The sequence below is a fragment of the Desmodus rotundus genome, chromosome 12, assembly GCF_022682495.2.
Source record: "Desmodus rotundus isolate HL8 chromosome 12, HLdesRot8A.1, whole genome shotgun sequence".
NCBI lineage: Eukaryota > Metazoa > Chordata > Mammalia > Chiroptera > Phyllostomidae > Desmodus > Desmodus rotundus.
The window spans coordinates 16,647,682-16,663,134 of NC_071398.1; the positions used below are offsets into that span (position 1 = coordinate 16,647,682).

A 15,453-nucleotide genomic window follows, 5' to 3' on the forward strand; every position below is an offset into this window, starting at 1 on the left:
CATGGCATAAAGATGATCTTTAGATGAAAAACATCACTCTAAACCAGGAATATAGGCCAAAAGGTACTAGGACCACTCTTCTTCCTTTTCTTGGGGAAAGAAATACTGGGAGGTGGGAGGAGTTTCCATCCTTGCCCCCAGCTCACGGCCTGACATCACTGGCCCGGCAGCACTGATGGTCTCGGGGGCCTTGAGTTTGGCCTGGCCTGCGACTGTGGCACTCTGCCTTGAGATGTCATTAGTGCTTGTCTGGGCCTCCAGCCAAACCCAGTTGGCAAGAGTCATGTCCAGTTTCTCAAGGACAGTTTTGGGTCCATTTCCTGTGCAATTACAGGGTGAACAGTGAAGTAGGTGGTGCCATTACAGCAGTAAATTAGCCTGAAGAACAGACAGCCTCTGCATCTCCAGGACTCCAGCTGAGGTTAGCGCGAGGGGCACAGCTCCCGCCTCAGTAGTGGCCTCCCTCGGGCGGCTGGGCTGTGGTGGGCCCTGGGTTTGGAAACATTATTTCTTCTGGGAAATATCATTTCACCCTTGAACTTTTGTATTTTATAGTCATGGTTGTTTGCCAACTCTTGTATTTGGTTCACATTGGTAAAATATAGGGTGTGAGGGTAGGAAGAAGTAGCTTAGGCATTAAACTTTGACTCTTAGCCATCCCTGCTCTCCAACGGGGCACACACCCCAGGGGGAGCAGTTGTCTGCACTGGGTAATGAAAGCCCCTGGATGAATAAGTTTTCCAGCTTTGCCGAGACATAATCGACATATAATGTTGTATAAATTTAAGGAATACAGTGTGACAATGTGATGCATATATATATATATTGAGAAGTGAATATCACAATAAGGTTAGTTAACATCCATTACCTCACGTAATTGCCATTTTGTTTGTTGTTGTTGAGAACTTTTAAAAAAGGATTTTATTTATATATTTATTTTTAGAGAGGGGAAGGGAAGGAGAAAGAGAGGGAGAGAAACATTAATGTGTGGTTGCTTCTCACATGCTCCCAACTGGGGACCTGGCCCACAACCCAGGCATGTGCCCTGACTGGGAATCAAACTGGCAACCCTTTGGTTTGCAGGCTGGTGCTCAATCCACTGAGCCACACCAGCCAGGGCTATTGTTGAGAACTTTTAAGGCTGTGTCATGGTGAGAACATTTAAGATCTTTCTTAGCAACTTTCAAATATATGCTACAGTATTATTAACTATAGTTGCCATGCTGCACCCTGGATGAATGTGACAGAGAAGAATATGGGAAAGTATTGTAGAATAGGGCAAATGAGTCTACTTTAGATAGGGCTTTAGGGAAAGTGTCTCTAAAGAGGTGTTACAGGCTAGAGACCCGAAAGATAAGAAGCCAGTCAAGCCAAGAGCCACATCCATGGTTGGGTCCATCAGGTACAATGGCCTGAGTGGGAGACTGGCATGTTGCAGAAACTGCGGAGGCTGGTGTGGCTGAGCACGGAGGAAGGATGAGCAGGAGGGGTGTGCATGAGATTGGCTGGTGAGGGTGGATTCCAACATGCCCCTCCTCTATTGCCACGGCATGGGAAGATACAGACGGCAGGGGCTTTTCATTGCCTGTGCCCCCTCACTTCTCTTCATTGTCAAGGACCAGCCTCATGGCCCGCTCTAATAGAATAGATGGGAGATATAGTTTATGGTATGTCCAAGAACGAGGGCTATGGAACGGGACTTGAGAAACACGTAGATTACCTCTACTATGAGCAGTTAACAGTTATAAATTGAATGGGTCTATCCATATAGCAATGAGGATAGAACTTGAAAATGTTTTGAATTAAAAGGGTAGGCTAGGAAAGAAAGAGATTTAAAGAGAAATATATCAAAACATGTGCAGATGCAAAGTTATGTTGCATAATCTCCCAGGATCAATCCATATCTAAGAACAATGATTAGACCCATGTAAGTGTCTACCAGTTGTGTAAGTATAGCGTGCATGTGGGGGTTGGTTACAGTGGTAGTGGGAATCAGGATAAAGGTATCAGTATCAAGAGAGGGACCCTAAAAGTGATGATGGTGATAGTCATGAAATGAGGTTCATCTTCCAGCTCAGTGCTGCTGGTGTGAGAACAATATGGAGCAGAGGGCAGGTGAGAGGGCAGGTACGTAGGAAATGCAGGTAGGCAACCCTTGCAACAGAAGAGCAAAGATAGATAAACGTGTGAATGTCAGTGGGGCAGGTGTCAGAGTTGGTCCACATGGTAGGACAAAGAGGTGGCTAAATGTAGAGGCTGAAGGTGAGCAGGTGACGATTATGAATCCCAAATTCTGGGTGAGTGGGTGGGATGGAACAAGTATTGGAATTAAAGGTATCAAATATTGAATAGATTATTTTAAAAAATATATGTCATGCATTGAGTAAGATGAAGCTTCAAAGGAAAATGAGGAAAAGAGGAGCATGAGGGTCCAGGAGAAACAGATGAGTGTCACGATAGAAGCCTTTAGAGGTCAAGTCCAGCAAAGTCAGGATGGAGAAGGGTCACCTGGATTGGCACAGGGAAAGCCATTGGTGACTTTGGTGAGCACTGTTAGTGGAGTGGTGGGGGATGAAGCCAGACCGCATAAGATTAAAGGCATGCCTGGAAGATAAAGGAGAAAATGCTGCAAACACAGGTGGCTATTTGCTGAAGTTAACTGGGAAAAGGACAGAGAAAGGGCTACAGTGGAGGATGCAGAATGCAGGGCTGTGAGATGGGAGAGAATGGAGTCTTTATATGCTGAGAGGTAACAGGTAGGGATGACGCCAGGGTTGAAAATGAGGAAAGAGGGGACAACAGATGAACTAAGGATCTGAGTTGGCGATTTTGGTTAAAGATGAACTGATTCTGTTATTATCGATCAGACTTTAGCTGTAGCATATAGGTAGAGGTTGGACATGGGTGCTGGGAAGGAAGACATGTGACGTGTAACAGACGTGCATGTATGAGAAGATATCTTGCACTGGAAAGGACTCCAGTATGATCGACAGAATGGTAACCATAAGGCAAAAGATTGATAGATCTGTCTACATCACAATAAAGGTTCTCTCCCATCTGTGTGTGCAGGAACCACATGGAGGGCATCTGAAAAACACAACTTCCCAGTTTCTAATGCAGTAGGCAAATTGTGTAAATTTACAATGACATAAATTATACCTAAAAGGGTAACACTTAAGATACATCATATCCTTGTTATTTTACTACATTTTACTATCTATCACGTGTTCTTGAGGTATTTTAATCTATGGTGTCCATAGTTAGGTTATACTGTGCAGTACGGTCTACTGTGCATCTCTTCCCAACTCACGCTGCTGTGTTGAAGTCAGCCATAGTGATTTACACCAGGGAAATTGGCAAAGGCTATGAATCAACCCCTTCCCTCTCCTTTTTGGAGAACTGGTTGTTACACATTTACTAGCATACCACTGAAAACTGTCTTTAAAGTAATCAATAGTGGTATCAGCAGTGAGGGAAATCAAAGCAGGAGCTATGCGAAGGGCAGAGAAAACCTTGTATATTCATTGCCCAAGTAGTGTGGGTAGAGTACAGCAAAGGTAGGTGTATAGCAACTTCACCCAATGTTTTTGCACCCATGCAACCCTCCAGCTTCCTTCAAAATCTTGCCTGGATGGCTGCAACCAAAAGCAGAAGTGACTGGAAGCGACTTTGGGGGAAGCTTTCCCAATTTTATGTTGAACTGGCAATCAAATATGTCTCTTGCTAAGAGATATTAGACAATGGTGCCACCTAGTGTCGAAGAACAGATTGGCTTGAAAGAGGAATGCTTAAAGGTTTCTCTTGATTTGGCCCTGGAAACGTATTAACTTCTATACTTTCTTCAATTCTTCTATTTTCTTTCTTCACTTCTGTTTTGCTTTCTGAGTCCCTTTCTCTTTCTACCTACTCCCCAACGAGAATACCTATTAATTTTTTGGGAAAGACCTCAATTCTTTGTAGCTCCTAGGCAAATACAGATGATGCCAAGTTGAAGGCATAGATATGCAAATCAGCGCTTGCCTATATTATGTATAATTTGGAGAGTGTTTGTTTAGGGAAGTTGTAGAAATCTTCTCTGTGTGTCACTTAAATGTTCTCTACCTTCTCAACATATCCCATTTCCTTCCCATTTCCTGGGACAGCGGCAGATGGAGTTTTGCTAGTGTGTTGTAGTGTAACAACCAACCCTGATTCCTTCTCAAGTCTTATTTCTGATTTATAGATATTGTAGGAAAATGGTAGAATTAAAGGCTTGTTTGTAACTTTCCTGTAAGGGGGATATTTCATTATTTTAGGAGGACCTTTGTTGCCACTTAATTGAAGTGAAAGTAATTGTCTCTGGTTGAATTCTCGTAGCTGGAGGGTCCTCTAGAAAATGGAGTAAGATTCTGGGGTTCCTAATTCCTACTGGAAAGTTTTACTTTGCATCTAGCACATTGGAGAAGTAATTTGGTAACCTCTCAGTGAGGTTACTTCCCTTTTGTCCCTTTAGTGATTAATGGTGTGAGCAAAATTAAATAACATTTAACTAATTAGTTGGCCCAAAGCTGTTCCTGTAAGTCCAGGGAAATTTCAGATGTTAGTTATCCAACAAAGCCAGTAAGGAATACCATTGTCTGGGTGTGCAGCAGAAGCAGCCTGGCCTCTCTAACAATGCATTCTGAAGTCTTTGGAAGTGGAAGTGAACGTAATGTTACAACTATAGATATGAGATCCAGACTTGGGATCAGACTTTTTCCAGGATTCTTTTACAGTGTTTTCAAATAAAAGTAGTTTAGAAATCTCATCTTGAGACCACCAGGCTATACAAATGCAAGGTTTCATTTTAGGTGAGGGTCATGGGGTTTATAGTCAAGTCAGATGGAAGCAAGACTTCTTCCATCATTAACCTTAAAATGCTCACCTTTACATAGGATGGCAGCAGCTTTGCCTTGGAAAATGAGCCCAAGTGACTGTTGAAGCTATAAACTTTTTGTTAGAACTGAGGATCCTGTTAGGTAGAAACCAATTTTTCCTATCTATGTGGGTCAAACTATTAGGCATAAGAAGGCCTAGGTATTCTCGTTCTTAGATGTTTGATAAACATTCCAATTTATCAAACGGTGGCAAACTTAAAAGCCAGTGGTATTACAGGTAGACACTGGAAAACTTTGATTAAAGTCCAAATTGTACTGTGAAGGCAGATCTGACTCCTATGTGGCATGATTGCCACCTAACCCTTACCATAAATGATCCCCTCCCTGGGGTGACATTTTCATTCTTCCCACCCAAAACCTCAGAACCATCGCATCCTGGCTCCTTCCTGCCCATCCCTGGAGATAATGTTCCAAGTTTCCTTTTTCTCAGCAGTCTGTTGTGAACATGGCAACCAAATTGCAAAAGCTTTAACACTCCTGTGACTTTAAATACATCTCAAACTTTTGAACTATGTATTTCAAATTTTTTACTTGGTTAGATAGATGCAGACATCTGATTGACTGTTGTTAACAAACTCGACTGTCTGTAGTTCTTCCTTTACCATCCCTTTTCATCTCAGAATCTTACTGAACCTTCAAATATACCCTCATCTGGGCATCTTCTATTTATGTAAAATAAAAGCTTAGTTACACATATTATTGACCCTCAAATTTCCACTAACTAGTTCTCTGGCAGGTCTGTGTAATAGAAATTGGTACTTTCGGTAACTTTGAAGCATACTATTATGAAGTGATTTCTGAGATTGACTCAGTTGTAGTGTTTTATTGTATTCTTAAATCTTTGGACATTGATAACCCAGATGGTACATTAGAACTTTAAATGCTCAAGAAAGGAAATTAGTATCTGAGCAACTACTGTATGTCAAATGACCAAGTACCTTATTTAATTTGTTCCAAGAGGAGCCCTGAGCAATCATTTTGGGGGGAACTTCGTTCCATCCTCAGTCACATCCCCGTTAACCTGGTGGTCCGATGCGCTCAGACCTACTACAGTACTGACTGGGTGTCCCTTAGGGAAAACTGCTCTAGGAACCTCACAGATGGGAAATGTGAGACACAAACTGCGACCCAGGTCTTCCAGGCTCAGCAGTGCTCTCCTCACTATAGCAGGCTGGTTTTAGAGTAAGATTCTCTTTCATAAAGGATTCCAAGTCTAAAATAATGCTTTACGGCAGCTTCAATTAAAAACTGTTTTTGGCTGCTTCTGAAAACAGCAGAGTGCCACTCCCAGAGTCAAAAACGACTAGAACACCAGACTTAAAAACCAAGCCATTTAATTGTCTTTGAAGGTAAATAATACATGGAGACGGATCCCAAGCCCTGAGAATGCCAGAGCTATGAGTCCAAAAGTCCTGTGATGTGGTATTCCCATCGGAGCTCAGAAGGTCAGAACTCGAGGTGTTCGAGGCAGAGCGCTTTTGGAATTCATGCATTCCATTTAGTAATTTTACGAACTGCCAGAAACAGACCCCAAGAGTCTTTGAGATGGGAAAAATTCATCTCCTGGTTTTACAGATAAAAGAAAGAGTATCAAAAATGTTTACTTCTCTTCACTTTTGTCACACAATCTGAAGTCTGAGAGGGTCATATCCCCAATTCATGGCAGCCTAAGCTGCAGTTTAGGTACGAGATTAGTCCTTCTATCCATTCACTTCCATGTAATGCCACAGCAAGAGAGACCTGAGGCAGAGAGTTCTCATCAATACAGCTTTTTAACAAGCACTTAAAGTGAAAAGAACCCTCTGGCAGCACACAAGTTAGTTTATATGATTTTAATTTACAAATTAAAAAGCTACATGCTTTATTTTTTCTCCTTTTTCTCTTCTTTCTTTACATCACTCTTTTCCTTATCTTTCTCCTTGTCATCTTTTCTATCCTTTTTGCTCTCTTCTTTTTCCTGCCCTTCCTTCTTCTCTGCATCCCGATTGGCAATCTTGTTGTTGATGAGGTTGTGCAGGGCGACCACAGAACGGATCAGGGAAGCCAAATACACCACAACCATCTGGTCGTTGGTCTTTAGGTAAAAGGCCTTGACAAACTCCTGCAGACTGACATCTGGCAGCAGGTTGAAGACATCTTGCAGCTGGTAGATGATTTGGTGGTTGATGGGCAGCTTGCCTGTGGCCACTTTCTCCAGGTAGCTCCTGATATCCAGAAGCTTGGAGTTCAGTCCCTTCAAACCATGCACCTGGTTGGTGATTCGCTGGGAAAGAGTGCCCACGGTAGTGTCTTTGATGTCTCTGAAATGACCCACAAGAAAGGGCGGGAAAAAACATCAGTGTACTTACCATATTACCTCACAGGGTCTCATATTCTAAGCTTTGAGGGGCAAGTTTTCAGAAGAAAAATATTCTCTCTCCACTTTGCAAAGATCTAAGTATAAACTGCCTTAATTTTTATGTTTTCATTGGGAGGCATATATTTTATTTTTCTCATCAGAGGGCATTTTTAAAAGAGAACTAAACTGAAATTATTTTCACTGAAAAAAAAAAAAAAAAAACCCAAAAAACCCCCAAACAACCCACACCAAACCCTCTCCTCCAACTTCCCTAACAAAGGGTAGCATTTTCTTCACCTGCATCTATATTATGTTGCGTGAAATTTAGTCAGTAGTAACTTTTTTGAGCTTAAAGGAATCTTATTGAGAAAAACTATCTTTTTGAATAAATCAGGGTTATTTAAGTACAGTATATTAAAATAACACCCATCCCAAGTAGATTGTCTGCAGAAAACTAGCTAGCTACATACACTGAAATGGATATCCCCTGGAAGAGCACATGCCTATACTTACTTCACATGCCTGTTCCTGTCACAAGGCTTACTGTCCACAAAGTCATAAATCATAACTCAAGACAAGACACTTTAGAGATGATCCAGGCCTAGAACCCGGGTCGCTGTACTCCTGATACACCTCTCTCCCTCACACTGAGCAGCCTCCTAGGCTGCTTATGATTCTGATGCCATTGTAAGTCTTACCGTAACAAGTGTTCGACTCCAACTTCTTCAGCTTCCTCTGCTCCAATTTCACTGGTCACATGCTCAAATGTTTTTGAGGTTGGGGTTCCATCCTAGGAGAGAAAGCTTAACTATAGTTATTTACTTACAAACAAACTGGCACATGTCCTTTCCACACCCAGATTCCCCGGCTTTAAGTCAAATCACTTCATGGGTTCATCATTGAGTTTTCCATGGCAAGGGTGGGTAAGGTCTGTTTCAAAAGCTTAGTTTTCTAAGCTAACAGCACAGTGGCTCTGCTCAGCGATAAAGTCTGCTGGGGCATCATTAGCTGTTTCTGGGGAAATTCTTGATAATCCTCTGAATTCCACAGTGGGGAATTAGGGTTCGGTTGATTTTTAAAGTATTATATATAGTTCTTTTCTAGAAAAGGCAATATACAGAGTTATCTATATTTGAGGCAAGTTTATGTCGGAAAAGTAACTTTTAACCATCTATTATCCCTTGGATCAAATAAAACCAGAGCACCAAAATGATGCAGTGAGAACAACTGGATTTCTGGTGGTCTGAATTTATAAGAGGATTTGCCCAGGGATGTGGTTCACTGCACTACCTAGTGACTTCTAGATGGGAGTGGAGGGAATTTTCTCAGATCTAGGGCCAGACAGCCTGGATTCAAAGTGTGGCTCTGCCATGTATGTGATAAGGGACCTGCAGGACCTTGGGTAAGTCACTTAACTTCTACCAAGTGGTATAAACTTCAGCTGTTATTATTTTATCCAGGACTGTGAATCCTGCCAACACAATTTCCCTCTTGGCTTTGTATGCTAGACTGGTCAGAGCCTTTAACAATCTTGAGAACATCATGGATTTTCAGGTACTATGTTTTCCCTGGCTTCATCTTCTAAATGACCCTTATGTCTCCTTTGTACACTATTTAAAATTTTGCTTCATAGGGATGTGTATACTCATGCACACATGAGTGTAAGCTGTCTCAGATTCCTTTTGAAAGAGGCAAGGTAAAGATTAATGTGAAAATAGCCCTGACTGGTGTGGCTCAGTGGGTTGGGCATCTTCCTGAAAACCAAAAGGTCACTGGTTCGATTCCCAGTCAGGGAACATGCGTGGGTTACAGGCCAGGCTCCTGGTTGGGGGCCTGCGAGGGGCAACTGAGATGTTTCTCTCTCACGTTGATGCTTCTCTCCCTCTTTTTCTCCCTCCCTTCCCCTCTCTCTAAAAATAAATAAATAAAATCTTTTTTTTTTTTTAAGATTAACTTAAAAACAACTGAATCAAGGCAGGAATGAAAGCCATATGGTAACTAGACAATACATTGGGATCTAAGCTCCTTGGTAGAAAAGCAAAAAGAAAAACAGTAGAACAGAGCTCAGTGCAAGGAATATTTGCAGAAAGCTAACCTAATACATCTTTTTCCAGATTTAAAAACTGAATATAAAGATAAATGCTACATATCTGAATCTAAAGGTAAACTTTAATGTATCTCTTGGGCTTGAGTGTGGAAATTCAAGATTAAGCTATCTGCACACCCTAAGTGCAAATATTTTATGCTCCTAACAAAACACATTTTTTTACCTCAAATTCTAGCCTAGACTCGAAGTTCAATTTTCATGGAAATAGAGAAAAGACATATGCCGGGAACTCTATGTCGACACCTAAAGCACAAGCTAATGAACCCAAGAGTAGGTACTGGATGCAGTAGCTGAATATTCAGGTGTCAACTCACACAGATGGGTTTTGCCATCTAGCTCCAGGCAGCTCTGGCCTCTATTTGAAAACCTATGGTCTAATCTACAGGGATTGAAAATCTTCAAGGAGAAAGGAATATTGGCCCAGAGGGTGCCCAAGAGTGGAAAGGACACTAGATTAAGGCTAAGCTCACCAGGCTCTGCATTTCTGCACTTACTTTGCTTGAATATCTCTAGGAAATCATTTGACTACTTTGGGCCTCAATTTCATTTGTAAAAGGGGAATTTAGATTTCTTTCCTTCTCTTTCTTTTTTAAAGATTTTATTTATTTATTTTTAGAGGCAGGGAGGGAGAAAGAGAGGGAAAGAAACATCAATGTGTGGTTGACTCTCAAGTGCCCCCTGCTGGGAAACTGGCCTACAACCCAGGCATGTGCCCTGACTGGGAATTGAAACAGCAACTCTTTGGTTTGCAAGCCGGCACTCAATCCACTGAGCCACACCAACCAGGGCTAGATTTCTAAGGTTTTCTCATTTCTGAAATGTGGCTATTCAAACACTCGAAAGGAAAAATGATTTAATATCAAACTGTTAACAGAAATCAACAACCTTCTCTTTGTTATAAAGCGATAAAAGATTTGTTGACTTGAAAATGCAACAAGAAAACCCAAATAAACCCCGGACAACTGCCTAATAAGTAGCAAATCTATTCAAGGTGCATAACGAGGTGACTTACATCATGAACTTCTTCTACTGAAATATATGCTTCTGTGGGCAGTCCCAGGTCCTTTGGTTTCACATCAATGATGACTAATACCTTGCAGAAAAACACATCTTAGCAAACCACCTTACACTGGGTACACAGGAGTAACTGCAGCCATTCTTCTGATCATGAGCACTGAAGGGATTTTATTCAGACATGAGCCAGAATTTTCAGCAAGACGCATTTACATTTAAATTATCTCATCATTTGTTCTATTCTTCACCTCATTAATTAACAAGCTCACAGGTAGTATAATATAGTGATCAAGCACAAGGGAATCAGAGCTAAGACAGCCAACATTTTAATCCCAGCCCCACCACCTATGAGACCTTGCTAACCATTTTGAACTTCAGCTTTCTCATTGTAAAAATGGTAACAGCCCCATATAGTTTCTGAGGGGATTAAGAAAGATAATTTACACACTTGGCACTTGCTATTTACTATGACTTATTAAACATATTGGCTTATTGTATACTACACAGAACAGTACAAATAAATACAAGCTTACAGAGAAATAGTAGTGAAATGATTTGCTACCAAAATCCTTCTTAGGATGCTCTTTCTTATGTAAACTAGCAAAGAATATCATTCAAGAATTTTAAAGGCAGAGTGCACTCACTGAGTTAGGGCAGTATCTTTTCATGAGTTCATTGATGGCGATGTCATTCTTGTGTAGTTTAGGGCCTGTGTGGTACCACCCAACTATTCTTTCTCTGGCTGGGAAGGGAAAAAATTAAGTGGGTTTGAATTGTTACATGAAGATCTACGTAATTCCCTCGGAAAGGGTAAGAACTCTAGCTGTTATGTTCTCTACCTTTGCAGAATCCAAGACATCTATTTTAAAATTTGACTTATGAAATCTAAAACTTAACAAAAGAATTCTCAGAAATAAGCAGCAAGGGAAATCCAGAGACATCCACATCTCAGACTAGGAGACCATTCAAACATGACAGCAACTAGAAAATAATTCTAAGGCAATATTTAAATACATGCAGGTTCATGTCACATAGACGGCAACCGTGTTATAGGAATAAACATTTCCAAAGCCGTGTGATTGCTGTAATGAAATAAAATGAAAATGATACACACGATGGAGAGATGTATTTATCTTGGTGGTACTAAAGCTCTAAGAGCAGGTGGTTTTATTTCTTAGTTTTTTAGTTTTCTGCGGCAGAGGGCTAGCTCTCTGCCTCAAAACCTAGGTGGTCTTAAATTGGTGTTCCATTTTCTCATTTATCCTACCTCATTCTTCTAATACCATTAGTCTTACTTAAGTCTAGCAGAGAAAAGGATACTTGACATTAAAACAAAGAAAAGGGAATACTTAAAAAAAAAAAAAAAAGTCTCTCTCACACACACACACACACCAATACCACAACACCTTCTTTAAAAAAAAAAAAAAATCAAGACATACCATTGACCTTCTTAAACATTCCGTACATGTTTTCCAAGTAATCATGGTCTAAAAACCAGACAGAATCATCTTTGTCATCTTCATCAAAAGGGACTAAAGAGGAAAAAAAGAATGTAAGATTTAGTTTAGGGTGCCAGGTAGAGCTCTAGAGCACAGGTCAAAACTGGAGATCCCTAGGCCAGATCTGATCCATGTAGGTGGTTTGTCCAGCATAGTATTAAAATTATTTTTGAGTTGCTCTCACTAAAAAATGGGAGATTTCACATAAAAATCCAGACTTCCAGCTTCTTTTGAAAAATCAGAAGATCTGCCAACAACTGGCCAGAGCGAGATAGAAGCTAACCCCTTTAAAAGGGACATGTTCTTCAATTTGTTAAAAGCCAATGGTTCCCATTTGGCAAATTACATTACCATCTGGCCCTTTTAGACATTGGAGTTAGTTACCTCTAGTCAGGGGTCATGTCAATGATTATTTGTTTTTGTTGCTTTAATAATAAAATACGTTGATATGTTCTAGTAAAGATTCAAGAAACAGAACACAGAAGGGCTATTGTCTCCATCTCTTGCTTGCCAACTCATAACCATGGTTAGTAGTGCATGGGTTTACAAACTACACCAATGATCTATTTTTATAAATTTAATTTTATGAGACTATTGCCACCCATTTGTCTACATACTCTCTATAGTGCTTTTGCGCTATAACAGCAGAGATGGGCAGCTGCAATGGAAACTATATTTATTATCCACTTCAGTGTGTAGCTTTTAGCCTCCCTTTTAATACCATAGCAATTCTTAATTAGAATCCTGGGTTGTAGTGAAAAAATGGAAAACACAAAAAGTTTTTTTCTTTTTTTAAGACTTTATTCACTTTTAGAGAGAGGGGAAGGGAGAGAGAAAGAGAGGGAGAGAATCATCAATCTGTGGTTGTCTCTCCTGCACCCCCAACCGGGGACCTGGCCTGCAACCCAGGCATGTGACCTGACTGGGAATCGAACTGGTGGCCCTTTGGTCCGCAGGCCTGTACTCAATCCACTGAGCTACAACAGCTATGGTCTTTTTTATTTTAAAGTTAACCAACATTTAAACCATGCTTGGAGAATGTAAAATTTGTCTTTTACCTGCAAAACTATTGGATACATCAAGTACTTTCTTCTGCCATGACCCCAAAAGCACACCAACAACACGCTTCTGGTTTCCAACCTTGCCTATTCTGAAAGAAAAAGCAGAAGGTCAACTCAGAAGGTCATATCCAACTTGATATGTCAACAATTGGATACTCAACAGGAAATATTAATGGTACAGATACGACTGAGTGAGTTTACCTGGGAACTAATCCCACTGAACAAATGCTATAGTTACGTTAATCCTTGATATTAAATTCTAATAAATATAACGAGTAATTAATGGACTTTGTATACTTGCAGTTTTTACTCACGGTTAACTGCCAAGTAATACAAGCTTGGAAAAATCTCAAACTTCATAGAAATGTAAAATGGAGAAAATGTAAACTCTCTTCATCCCAAGAGTTTTAAAATGTTATTTGGTTGGTATTTGAAAAAGACATTTAAGTTATGCTCCCACATTTAACTTCTTTTTTTCATTGCAGCTTACCTTTCTCCTTCAGACTTTCCCTACCTTCCCTACCCCTGAATCTTTTCAGGGATAAAGATGCCAAAGTAGAACAGTTTTATGGTCCAGCTTGATGATAACTGTTCTCTGGTACATCTATTCCATGTTGACAAGCCCCACTAGATGTTATAATTCTTTGAACTAGCTACGGGGCTCAGAAAGTGATTCTGACCCAGAGGCATATGTATGTCATTTACGGTCTTTCTGACCAGTTTAATGGAAAGAAGTCAGAAGAGAGCTGGTGACTAATCACACACTGAGAGCAGGGCTGAATGAATAAGATTTTACTTCAGAATTTCTATCTCCATATCAAAGCACAGTGATTTTGTCCTAAAGAGCTAAAAGTGTACCAAGTGAGACACAGACACAGTACAACTCTGTGTCCAAGGGAAAGATAAACCACCGTGAAATTAACTATGATTCCCCAGCAGTGGCAGGCTTCACATTGGTTTAACTGACTCACATGGTTTGGCAAATTTATAAATGTTTACTAAGTTTGGGGTCTGTATCAAACAAAGTTAAGGATTCTGTATTCCTGGTGGTTCTTATTTTTTTGAAATCTTAGGCATCGAGTTTCCACACTTCAGTGTTAACTTCCACACTTACTGGCTTTTCTTTTGGTCTACAAAATCCATTTTAGAAAACCCTACAATTTGTTGAGTTTACTGAACAGAACTTAAATGGTGACTGCCCCTTAGCATCCCTAGTACCCTATGGGAGAAAAATAGTAGTTACTGTACAGTGGGAAAGCAAACATATCCTCTTAGGCTGAGAGTCCTACTAAGCAATGGAACTTAACTGGGGACCCTAAACATCACGAAGTTTGTTTTTGGCTCTAAATTAGGAATTGTACAAAGCAAGATGAGAGAGAATGAGTGGGCTTAAAAACTGTGACACTACAGCAGATACTCCCAACTGGGTCTTTACATTTGCCAATTCAAGTAATTATCTTGTAAAACTTACAACACGTGTAACAGGTCCAGCGGGACGAACAACTTCAAAACATGGGAAGGCGGGAGAAACATCTCTGGATGTTTTATTCATTAATGTCAAAGTCTCCAACTGATCTCACTTAAAATATTTTTTTGACACCCTCATCTACGTTTTGTGTTAGCGTTAAACCAGACTCCTACTTAGAAACTTTCACAAGTTATAACTACAATTTTTCCAGGAGGCTAAGGCCAGAATTTTCGTGACAGCCTCCAAAGGCACATAAGCTACAGTCTGAAGGGCTTTCCTAAGAGACACCGAGTCTTTTAGGTAAAAAGGGGCGGCTGAGGTGACAGATGAGCACGAGGCTTGGGGGATCAGGACCAATCGAAAGTTGCCCCCCTATAGTCTGGCAGCGTACGAGCTGGGGTAAAAGAAACGGGTAGCCCATGCCCCGGAGTGCCTGCTGGGGCTGGGGGACGATGCTAGGTGACCTAGGCTTTCAGCACCGAGACTGGTCTGGGTCCCTCGGCGAAGCAGGGCCGCCCTCCGCCCGTCAGCACTCCCGTGGCCGCTGCGCCTTTCCCAGAGCGCCCGTGACTCAGCAGTGAAGGTGCCATCGGCCCCACTAAGCCTCCTCGCGCCGCCCGCTCACCGGTTGAAATGATCCACCACACTGAGCAGCACCAGGGGGTGGACCACCACCTTCTGCACCGCCAGCTCTGGCATCGCGACACACCCCGGCCGCCAGGCTCCGCTCCCCGCGACCCGCAAACACCGACAGCCACAGCAGCAGAGACACTCGCTGATCCTCCAGGCCCAGCTCCTCCTCTTCCGGTCCGGCCGCCGCCGCGCGACCCTTTTCTTCCGCTCCCAGAGTGCCTTGCGCGTCGTTTCCCGGCTGTGATTCCCGGGCTCGCGCTCCAGTCGCCGGTCTGAGGAGGGAAAATGCCGGAAAAAGGCGGGACCTGCTTTAGCAGACTGGCTACGCGTTTCCCTAGTCTAGAAAACTAAGGGGGCACTGCAGACTGATAAAGGTTGACTTCCGTGTATTTGGCCTGCACAGTTTTCTGTAGTGGC

General features: G+C 41.6%; 1 protein-coding gene across 1 annotated transcript; it reads right to left on the minus strand.

The window, feature by feature from the left end:
- Positions 1 to 6,233: 6,233 nt before the first annotated feature.
- PSMD7 (proteasome 26S subunit, non-ATPase 7) lies at positions 6,234 to 15,223 on the minus strand. Its single transcript, XM_024556135.3, has 7 exons — positions 15,029 to 15,223; positions 12,933 to 13,024; positions 11,815 to 11,907; positions 11,020 to 11,117; positions 10,374 to 10,454; positions 7,953 to 8,044; positions 6,234 to 7,216 (listed from the first exon to the last, which is right to left on the minus strand). The coding sequence occupies exons 1-7, from the start codon at positions 15,100 to 15,102 to the stop codon at positions 6,778 to 6,780; spliced, it is 969 nt and encodes a 322-aa protein (XP_024411903.1). The 5' UTR covers positions 15,103 to 15,223; the 3' UTR covers positions 6,234 to 6,777.
- Positions 15,224 to 15,453: the final 230 nt, after the last annotated feature.

Bases quoted from the DNA above. Each gene is read 5' to 3' on its own strand.
- PSMD7 (XM_024556135.3), bottom strand. From the start codon at position 15,102: ATGCCAGAGCTGGCGGTGCAGAAGGTGGTGGTCCACCCCCTGGTGCTG. The intron at 13,025-15,028 runs GTGAGCGGGCGG...TTTTTCTTTCAG, and splicing joins GTGGTGGATCATTTCAACCG to AATAGGCAAGGTTGGAAACC. The intron at 10,455-11,019 runs GTGAGTGCACTC...TTTTTCTGCAAG, and splicing joins AAAGATACTGCCCTAACTCA to GTATTAGTCATCATTGATGT.